We start from the raw sequence: 21,033 nt of genomic DNA on the forward strand, positions 1-21,033 counted from the left end.
CGAAAACATAATGGCTATGAAAACAAATAGAACGGTAAAAGGTTAAAAAAAAAACCCTTAAAGGGGCTGCAGAGATATTATTCCCGCATTTCCACGGCACAGTCCCCCTCCCCTTCCGGAGCCCTTCTTCCTCTCTAATTATTTATCCCGGCAGCCGGTGACAGCCAGCAGTGGGAGCAGAACAGCAGCCCCTCCGATTTCACCAGGGCAGGGCCTCGGGGCCAGTGTTCGGCCCCGGTCAGTGGCCAAAACAGATGCCCTGCCAGAGGCTCCGGGGCCGCCTCCTCCACCCCACCCCGGGGCAATGCCCTGCTTTTCTATCTGATGTCATCTTACACCGGTGTGGCTCTGTTAATAGAACTACAGCGTAAGCACAGAGACGCTTAACAAAAATTAAAAAAAAAAAAAAAAAGGAATAAAATCAAACTACCCCATTTCAGTGGCTCAGGGTCAAATGAGCAAGTAAGAGAAATCACTTGGGAAAAGAAAAATACTTGAGGCCCATACAGCTTGGAGCGCAGGGAACAGCTGTGTTCTGTCTTGCTCTGCTGGGGCAGGGGTCTCACAGACAACGCATTTCCTACAGGGAGAGTGAGGAGACTCTGGGTGGGTGTGTCCCACTGTGGACACGCTCCTGAAGCCTGCAAGGGAGTGGCTTCATTTCTGACAGAAGGGGAGACCCACGGACGTTTGCATGAACACCTGTGGGCCGTGCCTCTGGCTGGGGGTGGGGTGGTGGCCACACAGCAGCCTGCGTCATAAACACTAACACCAGTGGCCCCACCCCAGGGCTGCTGAGCTGGTCACGAAACTTCAGCGCTAAATAAACAGCCCTGAGACGGCCCAGCAGCCCGCGTCGCGTCTCTGCCCCAGAGGACGGGCCGAGGAGTCGCGGCGAGCCACGGCCCTGCGGAGCGCCACTTACGAACTTGTAGACGGTCTTCATGGCTGGGTTGGCCTTGGTTTTCACGGTGTTCAGGATGGCCCCGCTTCCTTTCTGCAAGGAAAACGCCCGTGAGGGACCCGGCGGAAGAGCGAGGAGGCCGACACCGACAGGGCGGCTGCTCTTCCTCAGGCAACATCCCGGGGGCGCGTGGTTCAGGTGGTGAAGCAGGTCACTGGTCTTGGGCGGCTATGGCCACAGTTCTGGTGGGCTCGCTCTGGGGGTGCGAGTGCGAGTGTGACAATCAGCTGAGGGGGGCTCTGGGCCTGGCATCCTGCTAGGCACCTGTCCCCAGGCTGTCGGAGGCAAGGGTTTCCCCACAGTCCTGGGTGGCTTTTCTGGAAGTCCTAGTGACCACAGACGAGGCTCGGGTGGGCGTGGCAGCTGGGGGGACAGCGGGGGTCCTGCTGGCCCAGCATAGTCTGGGAATTCTCTGCCCTCACCTGCGCAGCTTCCCTTCCTCACCTTGGTGTTCTGTGCTGCTTTTTAAAACCTCTGGTAGGCTGCCCTCCTTAACATCTACGTCTTGAGAAAAGGAAAAATGAAGAGCTGTAATGTTAACCAGGGCTTGGAGGGAAACCCGCCAGGGCCACGTCCTGCTCGCGGGCAGGAGGGAGCAGGGGAGGAAGAGGAGGGAAGGCCTGCCCCCCCCCCCCCCCGGGAGGCAGAGTGTGCTACTGGCAAGTTTTGGTTTTGGAGTGGCCTGCGAATCCGCTCGCTGGCCTCACCCCTGCAGCAGGCGCGGTGAGAGCTCGCTGCAGGAGTCAGAAAGGGCCTGGTCTCTGCCTTCTAAGACCCTCAGCCCTGGGGCAGAAAACAGACACCAGGTGAGGAGAGCAGCGAGGGCTGTGTGCACCAGGGGCGTGGATGCACAGGCAGCCAGGAAGGGCCTCTGGGGACAAAACCTTTGATACGGCCCATGAAGGCTGCATAGAGGAGGCTAAGAACACTCCAGGGGCAGGAAGTAGCACATCATAAAGTGCAGAGCTGAAATGCCAGGGTGCGTTCCGTAACAAGGGGTTACTGTACCGTGGCCGGGGCGGGGCAGGAAGTGAGGCTGGGGGGCCGGATGGAGTCCGCTCACCAAGGGCCCGCGACGCCAGGCTGAGGCGTCCACACTGTGGAAGGCTTTTCATCCAATGCATCACATCATCAGATCTGGGGCGCTTTGCAGAGTTAATTGCAACCAAAGGCGGACTGGAGCCAGCGTGTGCATGGGGAGAATGATGTGGGAAGCACTACTGGCTTCTCTTTTAGGATAGTTTTTGGTAACCGCCCACAGTAAAGCAAAAAAGTTGAGCTTTCACTAAAAACATGACAATTCAACCTAGAAAGCATTTTGTGTTGTGGGACAATAGGAAATTCTCAGCCACTCACTCATTCCATGCTGCCTTCCAGAGTGACTCAGTATCCTCCCCTCACGGCTGCTTGGAGGCTGGAACGCCCCTTATCAATCACTCAACAAGTCCTCCCTGCTTGTCTCGGATTTGCCAAGTGGTGTGCTTGGCCATAAGGAAGAACAAAGGAAGTCTTTCATCGGGGAACTGCTTGGTCTCAGCCAAGTGCGGCCACTTCCAAGGGACCCGCCTCGGCAGCAGCGCCCTTGGCCCAGGCGCTGGAGAGAACACTTATCACATTATACTGCAGCAGCCTGTTTACGTGCCTGCCTCCCCAACGGGTCGGGAGCCCCTCTCCCAGGGCTGGGCCCCTGGCCTGCTCCCCCCACCCCCGACCCCAGGCACCTGGCACCCTGTGGGCCGGCGTCGGCACACGCTCAGTTACACGTGGGCGGGGAGGAAACGCAAGGCTTTGGACTCTGTAGCAGCCTTGGGAGCCCCCCACGCCTGGTTCCCGACATAACAAGAAGCTGTTCGTGACGGTGAGGAGACGAAGGTCCTCTGTGAAGGTGCGCCGCCCCTCAGGAGCCTTCGCCGGGGACGGACACTCTTCTGCTCTTCCTAGGACCGCGACGCCGCTGGCCCTAGCAAGAGACCCCAGCCATGCTCTAGCCCACCGCCTTCTCTTTAGCAGGACCTGGCCTGCTTCCCTGAGACAAGGCGGCTTCTCCTGCCTCTCTCTACTCTCGGAAACGGTGGCTTTGTCATTCTAGTCTCCGCCTGCTGTGGGATGGCCTGGCAGTCAACACCACAGCGTCTTCTGCTGAGAAGAGAAGGTGCCAGGCCTCAGGGCAGCCTTGCACTGGTCCGCCAGAGGGCCCAGGAGGAACCCAGGCCCCCAGGAGGAGCCGGGCCGGGGGCGGGAATGGGCGCACACTTACCCGGACAGTGGAGAGCCACTGATGGTACACTTTGTCACTGCCTGGGGAGAGAGAAGTCAGAAAGGCTGTGATTTAAAGTTCTCCAGGCTGCTGTGGGCATACAGGACGGGGAGGACCATGTGGGCACCCCCACGTCCCCAGCACTCACAGGAGCTACTTATCAGTGCGCTGACTACAGACCTCACAATGCCCCCCGCTGCCTGCAGGGCAGGGGCAGGCTCCCCAGCAACCCCGCCTCTCTTCTCAGGTCTCAGCTCAGCCTCACAGCCCCTGCCTCTCCACCCCTGCTGCCACACCGCACTGCCTTGCGCCCCAACCATGAGCACCTGCCTGGGCTTCCGCGAACAAACCAACCCTGCTGCGCCTGCTCACCACTCCCCCCTCTCTGTTTAGTAACCTCACCAGTCGGCTCGGACAGCACTTGCTCTCCAAGTTTCTGAGCACAGTGCACCATCCCTGAGGTTCGGGGGGCCAAGTCCCTGGGGCTGTGCAGCCTAGCACGGCGTGAGGACCCTGCCCTCGGGACACTGGGCTGCGACAGGGAAAGAACGGTCTGTGGGCCCTGGTGGTTCTGTCTGGGGAGCTGAGGGTGCAGGCCATGCACTCTGTCCCCTCTATCCGAGGAGCTGGGGACCCGTGTCCAGCAAACAGCTCCCCTAGAGGCTCCAGACGCCCGATCGCAGTGTGGCCCTCATAAAGCACGTCTTCTCTCCAGATCCCACTCGCAACGCCCAACACAGCTCAAACCCTTCTCCTGGGTACAGCTCTCCCGCCACCCGGGGAGACACAGCAGAACCTCGCCCGAGCGGCACAAACATCTGCTTCTGCTCTAAGTTTCATTTGTCTTGAGTCACTGCTTCTCTCTCCCCACAGACCGAGAGCTCCTTGAGGGTGCCGCCGGGCAGGGATTCAGGAAATGGCCATCAACAACCCGCCACTCCCACCCCGGAGTGCCCCACGGGTGTCCGCCATGCGGCCTGGGCTGGCAGGGCCTGTGACACCCTAAGCGGCTCCTGTGCCCAGACAGGACACAGGGGGGCCGATACTGCATCTGCTCTGGCCTTCGCTACCTGGGACGGAGGCCAGGCTGGGGGTCGGGAGGCTCTGTTGGCCGCTCACACCTCTCTGGGCCTCGATGCCGCCTCTGAAGAGGGCTGCAGACCAGGCCCCTGGTAACAATGTTCACATCTAAAACAAACATTTACTAAGCACAGACCCTGCTCGAGACCATGGAGCGGTTGTCCCGACTCTGACCCTGTGCCATAGATGGCTCTCTCACTGCAAGGACAGGACACCTTTGGCTGGAAGGGCTGACAGGATGCCACCAAGGTCTCAGCGCCGGCAGTGAGGGGCAAAGTCCTGATATAACTGCAGGTTTCCCACTGCGACATCTCACAGGCTTTTGCCCTGTATCCTGCTGCCTACCACCTTTAACTTGACTTTGTCTATGCAGCGGGAGCAGCTGACTCCGGGGACAGAGGATTTCACACCGGCCATGTGCATCTCGCCAGGAGACAGAGAATTCTCCAGAAATTTTGAGGCCAACGTTGAAATCTGTCTCTTCCAAACCCTCAATAAAGGAACAAGGAAGTACCTGCGCTGTGTGTGGGACGCGCCCTCACCTACAGCCGCCGGCATCCCGGGAAGGAAAGCAAGGGCGTCTCACCTGCATACTCGCTCATGTTGATCTCCTCTTCAAAAACGTCGCTGAAACCTTCGCCCGAATTGAGGAGGTCCAGACGGCCATCAATGAACTGCAGAAAGAGCACAGGACAGCAGCTTGAACAAGCGAAGTGCTGGAGCAAACAACAAGCTTGTTTCCCAAGACAGGGAAGGTGCCCCGACGCTGGGAGCTCTCAGAACGCGAGTCTCCACCAGCCGCTGTCTCCGAGCGCCGTCGACTGTGTCTGCACGGGGTCTGCTGGCGGCCAGCCACCCTCTGCACCCGGCCCCTGCCCCTCGCCTCCATGCTCGCAACCGCGGGGCCGGGCACCTGTTTGAAGAGCTGCAGCTGCGTGGCGTTCTGCAGGAACTGTCTCATGGCTCCGGAGCGATAGTGGGAGACAAAGGCTTCCTCGCAGAAGGTGATGGGCTCCTCCTGCAAAACCAGGAGGGGAGAGCAGGGTCAGGGGCACGGAGGGAGTGGTCAGCTCTCTTCTAGACAAATCCACACCCGCGAACTTGTCTAGTTCTCCATCGCGAAGCGGCCATCCTGGTGGAAGTCACTCTCAGGGAAGAGTCAGGCCCCAAAGTCACAGAGGGGACAGGAGGCAGGGCAGGAGCCCAAGAGGAGATTCCAACGCCCCGCTTCGGTATCAGCGACAGTCAAACCCCAAAGGCAGCGGAAACGCCCTCCAGTGCCACACTTTGCCAACTCCTCTTTTTGCTTTTAGGAGTGAGACTCCTAATTCCAAGACACTCACACAGAAGGAGCCCTGCCTGCTAAGGCAGAGCTGAGCTGCTATTGGTAGGGGCGGGGCCCTCCTTCCCTGGCCACCTTCTCCTCTCCCACACATGGCAGGCCCTGTGGCCATCCCCGGGGAGGGGGGGCGGACACAACAGCCGAGGAACACAGTTTGAAAACTATTGGCACAGGGATCTCAACTGACAGCAAAGTGTACCTGTAAAATCATGACTTATTCTAAGGAAGCAGGGATGACCAGAGATAAAATTTTTTTTTTTTTGACAGGCAGAGTGGACAGTGAGAGAGAGAGACAGAGAGAAAGGTCTTCCTTTGCCGTTGGTTCACCCTCCAATGGCCGCTGCGGCCAGCGCGCTGCGGCCGGCGCACCAGCTGATCCGATGGCAGGAGCCAGGTGCTTCTCCTGGTCTCCCATGGGGTGCAGGGCCCAAGCACTTGGGCCATCCTCCACTGCACTCCCTGGCCACAGCAGAGAGCTGGCCTGGAAGAGGGGCAACCGGGACAGAATCCGGCGCCCCAACCGGGACTAGAACCCGGTGTGCCGGCGCTGCTAGGCGGAGGATTAGCCTAGTGAGCCGCGGCGCCGGCCCTCAGAGATAAAATTTACCACCCAACTAAGAGATTCTCCTGTGTGATGAGGAAATTTGCTTCCACCAAACGACATGTTATAAGTCAAGAAAATGATACAATCAGCTTAAACAAAAAACAAAAATTTGCTTCATAGGAGGGTTCTTCAAAAGTCTGGAAAACGGAACTGAAAGGCATCCGGGGGCCTGCGCGTGGCCTCGAGGCTGACACACCTGCATTCCACATCGGGGAGGGGGTTCTAACCCAGCTCCGCTTGGGACTCCAGCTTCTTGCTAAGGCAGACCCTGGAAGGCACGTGATGATTAAGTGACTGGGTTCCTGTCAGTCACGCGGGAGACCTGGATTTGGTTCCTGGCTCCTGGCCTCAGCACACAGCCCAGCTCTGGGCCACTGCGGGCATTTGTGGGCAGCAGATGGGAACTCTGTCTTTCCTTTTTCTCTCTCGAATGAATGGATAAACAAAGTTTTGAAGTTTATTTTGGAGGGCCATCACTCTGGTGTAGTGGGTCAAGCCACGGTCTGCAATGCTGTCATCCCATATGGGCGCCGGTTCGAGCCCCGGCTGCTCTGCTTCCAATCCGGCTCCCTGCTAATGTGCCTGTCAAGGCAGTGGAAGATGCCCAAGTGTCCGGGCCCCTGCACCCACATGGAGTCTGGATGGAGTTTCAGGCTCCTGGCTCCGGCCTGGCCCAGCCCTGATTGTTGCATCTAATGGAGAGTAAAACAACGCATGAAGACCTTCCTCTCTGTGTAACTCTGCCTTTCAAATGAACAACAAATAAATCTTCAACAACATTTCTTTGCAATCTATGAATAAATTTTTAAAATAATTTTCTATGAACTTTTTGAAGATCTCTCATATATATGGGGTTCCAAAACAAATTTGTTTATTCCATTCTCTCAACCTTTTTGAAGTACCCTTGTATAGTTAACAGCTTCATCTTTTCTGTGAACACAATCGTCTATGCAGACGAATCTCTAATTTCAGTGACGTATTCTTCATTCTGAATGATCAGGCTTTTATATCTTGGGCTGATTTAAGGGTAAACCCTTTCTCCATTCACAGCCTTGGTGGCAAACACAGAGAAGTTGGAAGCTTCACTTTTCTTCTGTTTTCATCAGTTATGGGAGTGATAATTTACTGGTTAGCTTCCATAAGTTCTACAAGTTCCTCCTGCTTAAAACTAGACAACGCCAACTCAGCAGCTGGGCAGACTTATGGCACAAGAGCTGTAAGGATGATCCAAAGATATTAGGATAGGAGGACTGTTTCTACACAATTATACCTACTTTTAGAAACATCTGAGGGGCTGGTGCCATGGCGAGGTAGGTTAATCCTTCGCCTGTGGCGCCGGCATCCCATAGGGGCGCCGGTTCTAGTCTCAGCTGCTCCTCTTCCAATCCAGCTCTCTGCTGTGGCCTGGGAAAGCAGCAGAAGTTGGCCCAGGTGCTTGGGCCCCTGCACTCGTGTGGGAGACCGGGAGGAGGCTCCTGGCTTTGGATCGGTGGCCAGTGAGGGAGTGAACCAACGGAAGGAAGACCTTTCCCTCTGTCTCTTCCTCTCAGTCTCTGTAACTCTACCTCTCAAATACATAAATAAAATCTTTTAAAAAAAAATCTGAGCAGCTTACCTTAGTACCTAACACAAATATAAAAATCAAGGCTGAAAAATACTTAAATATATAAAATGTATTTATCTGGGAAAAGAAGATCTAGACAGGTAGGTCCTATATGGCTTCTACAACTAAATTACAAAAATTAGGTCTGAGCTTCCTGGCTGCCAATGCAAGAAGGGAAACGATGTAAAGTGTATGAGAGAGAAAGAAGTATACTAGATCCTTGGGCAAAAGAGCTTTTCATGACATTTATTACTTTACAAGGATTTCACACCCTCCATGTGGAATAGCAGAGAGGCCAGCTACTGCTAACCAGCAGACATCCAGAGAGAATTCTGAAGTCCTGTGGCTTGGAAATTTTGCTTCTCACCCCTAGGACCACAACAGGGCAATGAAATCTCTCTCCAGGAACCACATCCATGTGTACAGCATCACTTATGCACTGGTGACTCCTGTGCCCATTCTCAGCTCAATCCAGGGCTCACTGGCACCTCCTACTCAAAATGGCCTAAACCCTTGATCACTATCCCACTAGGACTATACCCATGTCATTTTCTTCTTTCTTCCTGCATTTCCTGTATCCCTACTACCAACGGCAGACCTACCAGACTTCCACAACCTTCCCGGGCCACCAGCAAAGGCTCTCACATGTTCATCCCCTGCTCTGGCTACATGGGCCTGGCAGGCCTGCATTGTCTCGGGCAGGGTCAGCTCCATGCCCCTCTCCTGTCTTGTTCTTCCCAGCCCACGCCAACTCTTCCTGCTGGAGCACTTTCCAAAGTGCTCACTGATCAGGCCACTCCCCTACTCCTGAGCCCGGACTGCACGGATGTTGCCTCTGTATGAGGACTGACGTCCGTTTCCCCAGCAGACCGTGTAGCAGGAATGGGTTGCTCAACACTGTGTACCTTTCTCTCCCAGAGTCCTCGTTTACTTATGATTTATAAGACAAAGGGAATCCTCCCACGTGGATGGCAGGACCCGGTGACTTGAACCATCACCTGCTGCCTCTAAAGGTCTGCATTAGTAGGAAACTGGAGCCAGGACTGGAATCCAGGTGCACACCGGCCCTCCTGCCCCCATGCATGTCTTGGGCTTTATATACACCCTCTGCTCACAGCTGTGGCCTTTCTCACTGTCTTCCCTGCTTTCTCCAGGTCTGCTCCTTCCGCCTGGCCTATCCCTGTCCCAAATGCAGGCCACAGGGACAGTGCAGAGCCCAGGCCCAGTTAGAGCCACAGGGTGATCTCTAGCCAGGTTCCTGCCTCAGGAGTCCCGTGGCCCTGGCCTGGCCGAGAAGACTCGGCGCACAGGGCCAGGTGAGTGACTTGTGTCCCAGGGCTTGGGGCTATGTGGCCCAGTCGCCAGGAGGAGGTGTGCTGCGGGACTTCTGTGCCTTCTGAGAGCCAGCGCGGCCAGCTCCGTGTGCAAGGTGCCCTGGGGCCGGGTGCAGCTGCGGGCGAGCGGGCCCAATCCTGTCTTGGTGAAGACAGGAATGCTTGCGGCCTGATGTCTACTTACTGGAGCTGATGTGCCCCTGGATCAGATGTCTGCTATCAACACAGACAACAGCACACATCTTTTCTGGACGGGATGGTTGGCAGGGAAATGTGGCGAGGGAGAGCTTTTTCCGCAAAGAGCCCAAAGAACTGGAAACAAAGACAAGGCTAGCAGGGTGCGGCAGGAGTCAGAAGAGAAAAGGTGACTCCTCCTAGGGCAGTGCATCAGAACACACAAGAGCAGGCGGGCGCTTCCCACTGGGGTCCCGCAGGGTGAATACGAGTTGGGTGAGCAGATCCCCACGGTTCAGGCCCCAACTGTGCTAGCCTTATCTTGCTGAGAGCCGGTGACACTGTCCCCAGTGCCAAGCAGAGGTCTGGATCGCAGTGGGAACCAAGGGCACATTCTCCGGTAGCCACTCAGGTCTTCAGACAGTGACAACCATCACCCTCTGTTCGTCTGACCACAGCCTCCGGTGGAGGTGCTGTGCGAGGCTTCGCAATTCCATTTCTCACATGGAAACTTTAATGCAATTACACGCAAGTTTTCCAGATGAGTAGCTGAGGGAAGGCAACTGCCCCAGGAGACAGGACACAGAAATGGCAGTCAGGGTTTAACACCGGTGTTGCCAACGCCCAGGGGCTGTCACCGCGCACATGGTCTACCGTAGACCTGGCTTTAATCCAGGGCTCGGACATCTGCTGGAGGACAGGACCTGACCCTCAGAGAGCACCAGCAGCTCTGGGAGCCAGTGGGCTGTGGCCACAGGCCGGGGACAAGGATTCCAGCCCTGTGCTATCCGCGCCACAGCAGGGGAAGGAAAGGTGTCGTGTTAACTCCCCCTTTGTGGTAACGAGCGCTGGTTTCATTCTCGGATTAGTCTGATTAAACCTTTTATCTTCCTGGGTGACACCCTAGGCACGGGGGCTCCTGGCTGGTGGCAGCGTTCACGCACGGACGCCAGGCGTGAGCATCCAAGCGTAGCTCACATTAGCAGAGTTTGCCATCCACGACCCGCGGGACAATCAAACACAGCTGCTTAACCCTATCAAAGACTTCGCTACAAAAAGAAGTTTCACTCTCCAGTTGTCTCCTTGACGCAGGGAATCAATTGGAAATTCTATTGCTAATGAGTGGGATCTTGGCTAACAGGTGAAGTCAACGATTCCAAAGGTTTTTGGTATTCTCAGAAAGAAAGCACTTTAACTGCAGCATTCGCAGTCCTGGGCATTAAAGGAAAATCTCCTGTATCTCCTCTAGACTCTTCAGCAATTCTCCTTATGCTGCTAACCCAAACTCTGAAGTATTAGTCTTGTTTTTCTTTAGGACTTTAGTTTTTAGCAAAATGTTCTGTATTTACTGTGGCTCTAAGGGGAAAAGGATGGGCCTTCTCTATAGATCTGATTTCAAGTTTTAAAAAACAGCTAGATATTTTTAAAGCACCTACTATGTGCCAGGCTCTGTGGTAGTGGAATACTAAGATGAATAAAACAGAGATCCTAAAAATAATAACTGAAAGAGGAGTGGGGAGTTTATGAAAGTATAGATGACACGGAATGACGGAATGCTATGTTCACAACAGCCAGGATGTGGAATCAACCCAAATGGCCATGTATGGGTGAACAGACAGGCAGAATGCGGCACACACACAATGGAACACTGCTAAGCCCGGTGAATGAGCAGTCTCCGACACAGGCTACTACACGGATGAACCTGAAGACAAGATGCTAAATGAAATGAGCCAGTGGCTCACGGACAAACAGGGAATGATGCTACCTGCAGGAGGAACCTCGAGGAGCCAGATTCACAGAGCCCAGGAGCAGAATGGCAGTTGTTAAAAACAGAAGCTCCTGGGCTATGCACTGTGGTGCAGCAGGTTAAGCCGCAGCCTGCGAGGCTGGCATCCCATACTGGAGTGCTGGCCACTCAGCTTCTGATGCAGCTCCCCGCCACTGCGCCTGGGAAAGCAGCAGAGGATGGCTCAAGTCCTTGGGTCCTGCCACTCACGTGGGAGACAAGGATGAGATTACTGCGCTTTGCCTGACCCGGCCCAGCACAGGCTATTGCAGCCATCTGGGGAGTGAACTAGCAGATAGAAAATCTTTTTTACTCTGCCACTCTGCCTTTCAACTATCTAACTAAATATTAAAAACAAAAACCCAGCTCCTGTTATCAAGGAATTCGTGGAGTTCAGGGAACAAACAGTCCTACAGGTGACAGCTGGCTCACCAGAGAGCTGCTTTGCATGTTAGTTTGAGGTGCAAAGGTACTTTCATGAAATCTTGGAAGTCTGTCTTTATTTGATTCTTGTAAGGTTACTCGACGTGGTGGGGAGAGCCCACATCTTGGGGTCAAGAGACCAGCCCCACAACTTCGGCCGTGACTGCGCTTGCTGCGACCCTGGGTGACTCTGTCTTATCTTTCTTCATCTGTGACAGTTAACGAAGTGCTGACCCACCTTGCAGGGTCCCTTCGAACATTTGAACAGATCACAAAAAAATAAATTTTCCCCTAGTAGATTCACAATAAATAACTGTTCTCCTTCAGGACATAGATTAGGTCTCACCAAGGCTGGCAACGTAATAGCAGGACCTGGTGCGAAACCAGTATGGCAGAAACGTGCTGTCATAGCAGCAAAGCACTGTACTAAAACAGAAAACACAGGGCTTTTGTTGTGTTTTCTTGGTCTCTCTCCAGGCCTAACATGGTGCTATTGCTATTGACTGTTTAGTGGCATTCTAAGAAAAATACAATTTTAATTTACTAGCATGGATTTTGTCCTTTAACTTCTATTTTGTAAGCTCAGTTTTTTTAAGATTTATTTATTTATTTGAAATGCAGAGTTACAAAGAGGCAGGGAGAGAGAGGGAGGGAGGGAGGGAGGGAGAGAGAGAGAGAGAAAGAGAGAGAGAGAGAGAAAGAGAGAGAGAGTGAGATCTCCCATCCATTGGTTCACTCCCCAAATGGCTGCATCGGTCAGAGCTGGGCCGATCTGGAGCCAGGAGCCAGGAGTTTCTTCCGGGTCTCCCATGCTGGGCCATCTTCTACTGCTTTCCCAGGCCATAGCAGAGAGCTGGATCAGAAGTGGAGCAGCCAGGACTTGACCTGGTGCACATGTAGGATGCCAGCGTCACAGGTGGTGGCTTAACTCACTGCACCACCACGCTGGCCCCTAAGGCAGTTTTTAATGCCAACTTCTACGTGGAATCCTGTTGTGTAGCTGGCGTTTTGTTCTCAGTAGACAGAGGAAGCTTGGTACCAAACACAGCTCCCGTGATTCATTGGTTGATGGTCGCGCATTCTCTACCTCCAGCTGACTGAGGGCAAAGGAACTGTGGTTGTTCTTCCCTTTCCTTCCACGTCACCGTTCTCAGGATGGGTGTGAAGTACACGAGTACGAAATACGCAGTGTTTCCTCCGCCGTTCCTGTTCCTTCTGCGTTTGATGCAAACTCTGGTGCTGATGGTGAGTGCTGGCCTCCGGGGCTCTCGGTGCCCTACTCAGCGTCCAGGTGAACACGTGAACGCCTCGAGTCTCGCTGACCTCCCACACGTCAAGGTGGATTTCAAGATGGTGACAGGAGAGCACTGAACCAAGCATGGGCCCCGCGTGACTGCGCAGGTGGTGCGGGGGTGAGCCGGCGGGGCCCGCACTCTTCTTCCTGTCTCCTCGCCGGTGAGCTCAGCGGGCAGTGCCTGCGGCTGACCGTCCACCGCTCTGAATCACGGGAGCAGCAGCTTCAGGAAGGTCTGGGGGAGGCGGAAGCGGGTTTTCTGCACTCCTGAGTGACATTCAGGCTCTGCCTGGCCCTCCCCAGCTGAGCGTTCCTGCCTGTGACGTCCCGTCTGGCTCATTCACACAGCATCTCCTCCTCCCAGGGTCCCAGGCTGCTCCTACACCCCAATCACTAGCCTCTGCCCCCATACCTGGCTTCTCTCTCCATGCCTCCTCCTGAGGAACTCTACTGCCCAGTTCCCCCTGTGTACATGCAGACAACACCTGTGCCTGGGCCAGCTGTCCCCAGGGCGCGACGAGCTCACAGGGCACAGCTCTGATCCACTGTTGCTCCAGGAAGACGCAGGAGAAGGGTGCGACACGAGCTGGGCTCCAGCCCCACTCGGCCCTTGCTGCCCCCAGGGGCCACCTTGGGCAGGTGACCGTGCCTCTGAGATCTCATCTGCATCACCTGTACGACGGGGAGGGCACCACCTGCCTTGGCGGGCTGGCTCGGCCATGCAGCAGGGAGGAGCAGGTGGAGTGGATGGGAGAAGAGTCCTCAACCCCGACTCTGCATTCGCAAGACCAGGGTGAGCTTCTAATCGCCAGTGGGGTCCAGCGGGGCTCCAGTGTTTAAGGTGATAAGGTGCTAAGCACACAGACCAGAACCTCAACAAACATTTGTAAAATTTAAATTGAGCAAAGAAACAGAGTGAAGTAAGCCAGGGGAGTTGGTCCTGTTTATCAGCAGCAGTCCCATTCCAGCTACTTTTTGCTTAAAGACCTCCGAGATCCCTGCTGGGGCTCCCAAGGCTGGGAGGACAGGGCTGTGCTGGGCTGAGGCTCTCACACCAGCTGTGGCGGCCGCCAGAGAAGCAGGGGGAGTTCCTGACCAACAAGGGAAGGTTCAGGGTGGTGCCTGCTTGGAGGAGCCAAATCCTCACTCACAGGGAGGCAGGGAGGCAGGAGAGCGAGAGGAGCTGTCAGGACTAGGAGGCCAGAGGCAGGCACGAGGATGGCAGAAGGGAGTCAACGTCCACGCAACACTTGCTCTGGGCCAGGCCACCTCCATGCTGAGCCTTGCCAACTCCTCCCCAGCACACAAGACCTTCGCACGTCATTCCCATCTGACAACCGAGGACAGGGTGCCGTGCAGGGCCAGTGTTCCGTGCAAGGTCCCGGAGTTCATGGGTCTAACAACTCCCACGTCCAAGCACACTCTGTCCCACCCTTGGAGGCACAACACAATGCACAGGCAAGGACCTCAGTGACCACCAGGGGCCTTGGGAAGGCAGGTCACCACCGCACGGCCACAGTCAGACGATGCTGGCTGGGCTGGGCCAAGCCCCATCTGAACCATCTGTGCTGTAGATGAGGCACGCCAGGAACGGACCGCCAGCCTGGGCCCCTGTCACCGTAACAAGTCCTAAACAAAGAATCAATGTGTGTCTCACTGTGGAGTCAGCCCAGGCTTGGGATGATTTAAGTCAGGGGAAACGTGGGTGTCCAACAAGAGTGGCTCCGGTGATTTGCGGGGCAGAGACGGCTGGGGTGACAGCGGTCGTCTGCTCTGGCCAGTGGCTCCGGTATCGACAGAAGCCCTCTCCCCTCCCCGCTCGCTAGATTATAGCAAAGACATTCAAATCACAGGCGCGAGGCCCACGCCTTGCTTCCTCTGTGCCAGCAGCCCCTTCCTTCTGCATTAACCGAGACAAGCAGGGAGAAGTCAGGTAATTCTGATTAGTGCAGGAATGGCAGATGAGCTGGGAGGCCCGCGGAAGCCGAGGAGACACGATGAAGTGGGTCTTCGTGCATACTAGCTTAAGATTTTCTTCCCATAAGAAATGCAGATGGGAGTCGACTCGAAGAGGAAAGCAGGTGCAGTGATTAAAAACAGCGACCACTTGCTGGGCTCCGGCTCCGCGCGAGGCAGCTTCCCATGCATTATCTCACTTAGTCCGCATAGCACAGGCGAGGTAAGTCCTGCAGCCATCTCCATTGTACAGATAAGGATGTCGAGGCTCCGGGAGCTGAAGTCTGCCTGGCCGGGGAGCTGGCAACACAGTACTATTTCTTGTTGGCAAAGAGAAATAATCACAAGATAGCATTTGACACCTTGGTCACCAGCCAGAGCCGCTCTAGAAGCGATTCAGAGATAAGATTCTAAAGTAGGGATGAAGACAGTGGACTTCAGGGTCCACGACATGCCTGCTGTGGCCATCTCCTCTCTGGGAGCCCCCTTTCCCCGCCGATGAGATGCAAATGATGACAGCTGCCTCCCGCTCCAAGCGTTCAACGCCATTGCAGAAGGCAAGTTCACGGAGGGGGCTGCCTCAGGGGAGAGCTGATCTGAGAGCAGGGGCCCTTGCTGGGGCTGTAGCGGGGACGGCGCCCTCTCGGCAACTCATGCTGAGATCCCAGTCGCCAGCACCTGCTGGCTCCACCCCCTGGGCAGCCCCAGGGCCCGCCTCGCTGTGATGGGCGGCTGACCCCCTCGTTGTAATTCCAAAGCCACAGGAGAGGATTTGTCCTGAGCTGACTGCAGGTAAGGCCTGCAGCGTCTACACACCCACATGGTGAGGAGAGTACAGTCAGCGAGGGCACCCTGGAGAGGTAGGCGCCTGGAGAAACATAAATCAACCCCAAAGCAATCGGAGGGGGAACCGGCGTCAGCTGTAGCAACGGGACTCATGGACCAGAAGGTAAAAGGACATGGAGACAAGAGAGAAGCAGCACAAATTCAGACGCAGACAGAAAGTCCTGAGCTCCCCCTGGGTCTAGGGAAGATGTGGTTACACCGGCTTGGGCCCACGGCCCCCACACTGAGCCATCAGGCCCTCTCTTCCGTTGTCCTCTCTCTCCTGAACGTCCCCTGTCCAGCACCGAGTCTCTGGAACCTGGAGCACGCCTCGTGCATGGCAGGCTTTGGTAGGGAGCTCCTGGCATCAACAAACGGTGGCACCGTGCAGCGGAAAGGGCCCAAGGAGAAAGGCCACGGCCGGCGTGGCCTGGATTCCTCCTCTTTGGGCCTCTGTTTACTCCCTGTAAGAGGGGAGGTTGGGAAATCTTCAAGGACTCTCCAGTGCTAACGGGCGCATCTCAAGACACAGACAAGGCCCTCCTCTATGAGGTCCGCACGGCCCTCCCTGAAACTCGTGTCACGACACACAGCCCTGGACGCGGCGTCAGGAACTGGGAAGGGACCCGAGTGGGATGCAGGCTCTGTCACTGCCTGCGTCTGGGACTCGGGGCAAGACTGTGCCCCCGAGACTGTTTCCTCACCCATACAATGGGGGAGCGACTTCCTACTCCACAGGGCTGCGTGGGGCTCAACGGCGGATTCTTGCAAAGTGCTTGGCTCAGGGCTCCACTCCAAGTAGAGGGGCTACAAAGATCCTTCCCACCCCACGTTGTCGGGGTTCTCTGCCCACAGCCTGCGTTACGCCACTGTACTGCAGGCAGCCTGCGTGGGTCAGTAGAGGTGAGAGCGAGATTCGGAGCAGGAGGAAGCGTTCCCCCACAGGTGCCGCCTCCTGGAACCGCTGGCCCTGGTCTGCAGTAGCCCCACTGTGAGTGCGCGTGGTGGCTTCTCACCACAACCTCTCTGAGACGGGCTCTTGGTCCTTCCCTTGCAGGGGTGAGACCTGCCCTAGGCCACAGAGCTGCAGGAGCCCTGGCTGTGTGTGACATCAGCTCAGTCTGACCCCAAGGCCCAGGCTCCCCACACGACACACAGAGCTCTGAGTATGCTCAGGGGCCCACAGGTATTTCTCCTCTGGGCTGACACGCCACACCGAAAGGCCCCTTTCAGGAATTCCATCTCCGGATGGGGATTTATGTCTGGCCCTGGGGAGCTGGGTGTCTGTGAGTGTCTCCATGAGTGTCGCTCTTCTGAGCCTCAGCTTCCCCAGCTGTGAACTGGGACTGTTACCTACTTGTCAAGGAGCCAGTCCTGAGCAGCACACAGCAGGTGCTCTGTGGTGGTCTGTGGCCTCCTCAGCTCTTTTCTGACACCCTGGGAGAGCTGGCTGTCATATCTCGGGGGAGACTTTCTGCACCTGCCACTGTGGACACCCAAGGTAGAAGTGATCATCCAGATAGGGAGGGGTCCAAGGAAGGCCACACTGGGACCGAGGCAACATAGAAACTGGGCAGGAAGGAGGACAGGAGCAGGAGGGAGGAATACACAGATGGCACGACTGGGAGAAGGCCAGGCCAGGGGCACGCAGTGAGGTGGTGGCATCACTGGGGTTTGGGGACATGTCATGGACCAGGTATGTGAGGGAGACACTGATCCTCTCCTTCACTGGGACATCTTCCCTGAGGGCCAGAGACGCAAGGTGCGCCGGACATTGCGCACTCAGAATAGATTCCCAGTGGCTTCTCAGGGTGCACTGCGGCTTGGCCTTGCACACCTGCCCAGTCCTGAAGGGAGCCTCATGTGTCCCAGGCAGCGGGCTTCACTTACTCAGAGCCTCCGCTCCGTGTCACTCCCCTTTACCAGGGTCCAGCATCTGCAGGGCCACACACAGAGCAGAGTTGGAGAGGTGACCCCACGGTTGCTTGCTCCCCAGACACCCCGAGCTCGTGCACACGGAGCCAGCCCCAGTTCTCCAAGCAGGTCTGCGAGTCTCCTGCCTGGCACATGCTGTGTCTGCTGCTGGGACGCCCTCCTACTGCTGCCCTCTCAGGCTGGGGATGCCCCGGCCCTTCGGGACCAGCTACCCCGGGAGGCCTCCCTGCCTCCTCGGGGTGGTGCTAGCCCTTAAGCTCACCTCTCTAGAGCTTCTGTGGCCATTCACTGCATGGCCTGGGTACCCACCAGGTCCCTCCCTAGAGCTGGTCTCCTTGAAGGTCAAGGCGGCAACCATCTTGCCCTGCACCTGCAGCTCCTGGTGCAGCGGCTGGTGAGCGTGGGCTCTGACGCAGGCTGTGTGAACCATCCTGCTGCAGCTCTGGTGACAGGGACAGTCAGGATGGAGAGCCAGCCAGCCAGCCAGGGCTATGCGTGAGGCAGTGGCTTCGGGGGAGGGGAGGCAGCGTGTGTGCTGGTGGGGGGAGTGGCGCGGCAGGTGGGGGGAGGCAGGGAACCCCGTCTAATTAGACCACATGTGCCGAGCGGCATCTGGCTCCAAGCGCAGCAGTTTCCACCGCTCCCGGAGTTGTCGTGGAGACGAGCACATGACCTGCCCGGAGCCGAGGCGCAGGGGCAGCAGTCCAGATGCACTCCTAACATTCTCTGACAGGCAGCAGATGGGCAGCTATTTGCAGGGCCAAAAAATGCCAACTCCGCTCCCCTCCAGACCTGCGTGCCCTCACCGACCACTTTCATCGTGTAAAGCCATTCTCATCTGCCCTGGAACCACCCGGCCGGACTCCGCGTGAGGGCTCTGCCCTGCAGTCCCCTGACTGGCCCAGTGTCCCGCCCACAGGAGATGTCACTCCAAGGCCCCGCTCCCCCCTCCCCTTTCTGAGTTCTCTTCAGAGGGAGCGGCCCTGGGCTGAGTGGGGGAGGGTGAAGGCGCAGAGCTCCTATTCTGCCAGCACCACCTTGGGCATGCTCGCACCTGGCCTAGCTTGGTGTGCCAATCTGTAAAATGGGGTTTGTCACACCTTTCACAGGACTTAATTAAGAAAGAGCTCCGAAGATTATAAAATCCTGCATACGTGTTGTTATTATGACGGTTATTTTTGACTGGGATATAATTTCTTTTTAAACCTCAAGAATTTGGAGTATTAGGAAAATGACAAAATCTTAGGCTCTGTAAAAAACTATATTTTTTCCCATGTGTTTGGTAAATATTTCTCATTAATATTCTTGGCAAGGTAATGTTGGAAAATCAGGCTGTGTGTTTGAATCCTGGCCCTGATAATTATGAGCTAGTAATGCAAAACCTTCCAGGGCCTCAGTTTCTTCATCTGTAAACTGGGAACACTCATTCTCACCTCCCAGGAGCTTAGTCCAGCTCTGAGGATTAACTGTGGCAGTACAGGAAATTTCTCAGCCCCAGTACACACTCAGTAAACGCCAGCTTCATTCCCCTTCTCCCAGTTCAATGGAATCCGCTAAGAGGGGGCCTGTGGAAGTGTGCAGCAGGAAGCACGGGTTCAGCTGGACAGGGCTGAATCCCACTTGCTGGCTGGGTGACTGTGGGGATGCACTCATCTACTGGAGCCCAAGTTTCAAGGAACAGAAGGCGGCGGGCAGCTGCAAACAGCTGTCCTGGTGCACCCCCCGTCCTGTAGAGGAGGAATCCTCCTCTCAGGAAAAGCCACACCTTTCCTGGGGCTGGCCTGGGGCGCCAACGCCACATTGTCTCAAGGGAAGTAAGTTTCATTTCCAAGTCTGGGAAGTGGAGCGACGTGAGGGCTCTCGTGGGGGTGTGGGCTGCTCCAGGTGCCCCTGGCCTGCAGCCCGAGTGGCGTGCGAGGCGGCGGCTGCAGGTGCACGCTGGCGTACCTCTAGAGTGTGGCAGGTGTGGGGAAGCTATGCAGACTGCTAACGTGGGGTTAGTGCTGCCCAGCAGAGACCAGTGATTGTTTAAGCAAATACCAATAAGAGCCACTGAGACGGCAGCAGTGTGGCAGGGCTGCTCCAGCGCCCACGTAGGTAGGTGAAGGGGCAGAGCTGTGTATTGGGAGGATGCCTCGTTACAAGTGTCTTAGTGTGTGAGACAGGCACCTGTCTCCTCACGTGAGAGGCGGCTGTGCCAGAACCAGGACCTGACTCGGTTCTCCTGAACCCTTTGCCAGGAAGAACGCCCACGTGGTGTGGGGAAATCTGTTCCGGTTCAGGCCCAGCTCCCTGGCCGGCTGCTCCTGGGCAGCGCCCACCCCGGAGCAGGCGTGTGCAGGTCACACCCTCCCTGGTGTGCGGGAGCCAGGGCTCGCTGGCTGTGTCCTCCTGGGCTCATTCCTCCCTCTCAGAGCTGGTTTCCTCGTCTGTTTGCAAAGCTATCTCAAAAAAAAAAAATGTATTTTCATTTTATTTGAAAGGCAGAGAGGCAGACAGACAGATGGGGAGGATCTTCCATCCGCTGGTCCACTCCTTAATGCTTGCAACAGCTGGGGTTGGGCCAGGAAGAAGTCAGAAACCTAGAACTCCACCTGGGTTTTCCATGTGGGTGGCAGAGACCAAAGTACTGGAGCCCCCATCTGCTGCCTTCCCAGGATGGGCTCTTGAGCCAGGCACACAGCGACTTGACTGCTGCGCCACACCCATCCAGGATGCCAACATTTGTTGCCCACTTTGCTCAGTGGTTCGTATGTTCGGTAGCACACGGATCTCAGCAAAGGAGGCTCGCCGCACTGCGCACCCCTGGGTCACGTCTCTGCCGATTCTGACGCACTGGGGAACCTGGAGGCGGGGGGTTGGGGGCGGGGGCAGCAGAGCAGTGAGCTAACAGGGCTCCCACGTGCTCATTTACAGCATCCTTACAGGAGCCCTAGGGGCCAGATGGAGGATGGGTTGCGGGTCCATTTTATAAGTGGGAAACTGAGGCACAGAAACATGAGGGAGCGCGGGCACGTTTGTGGACTGAATATAAACACAAGAATGGAGATTATGGCTCCATATGGGTCCTAGGAAATAGCAGCTCTCGGAGGCTCCCTCCCTGGGCCCTGGGGGAAGCTGCCCTTGGCAAGGCTGAGGCACTCAGTGGGCAGGCCCCAGCCTCTGACTCTCCAGAACCTGGACTCAGGACTTTGCTGTTCCTAATCTTCCATGATAGACAGTGCTGGGGGCAAGGTGTCAATGCGTCTGGCCCAGCAGGACCCGAGATGCACCAAACCCAGAAAACGGAATTCCATTGCGCTCTGCGGAAACCTGTTGGGAAAACCCCAGCCCCCGTTATTGCAGGCACGTTATTAAGTCTTCCAAAGGCTTTTGGAGGTTGTCAAGGGGATGAGCATCCAGGGGCCGGGGCCGGGGCTGGGGCTGAAGTCGATGCCTGGGCGCATGGCGGTGGCT

General features: G+C 56.2%; 1 protein-coding gene across 11 annotated transcripts in view; it reads right to left on the reverse strand.

The window, feature by feature from the left end:
- DENND1A (DENN domain containing 1A) overlaps positions 1-21,033 on the reverse strand; it is a 555,776-nt gene that overhangs the window by 55,832 nt on the left and 478,911 nt on the right. For all 11 annotated transcript variants that reach the window (XM_089302416.1, XM_070056536.2, XM_070056525.2 and 8 more), the window contains 4 exons: positions 5,215-5,319; positions 4,888-4,975; positions 3,222-3,262; positions 926-997 (listed from right to left, as the gene is read on the reverse strand). In XM_089302416.1, the coding sequence (XP_089158542.1) occupies positions 926-997; positions 3,222-3,262; positions 4,888-4,975; positions 5,215-5,319 (306 nt within the window). The remainder of the gene's footprint in view (positions 1-925; positions 998-3,221; positions 3,263-4,887; positions 4,976-5,214; positions 5,320-21,033) is intronic.

This window comes from Oryctolagus cuniculus, chromosome 1 (assembly GCF_051225735.1).
Source record: "Oryctolagus cuniculus isolate XC-2025 breed Fujian yellow rabbit chromosome 1, ASM5122573v1, whole genome shotgun sequence".
NCBI lineage: Eukaryota > Metazoa > Chordata > Mammalia > Lagomorpha > Leporidae > Oryctolagus > Oryctolagus cuniculus.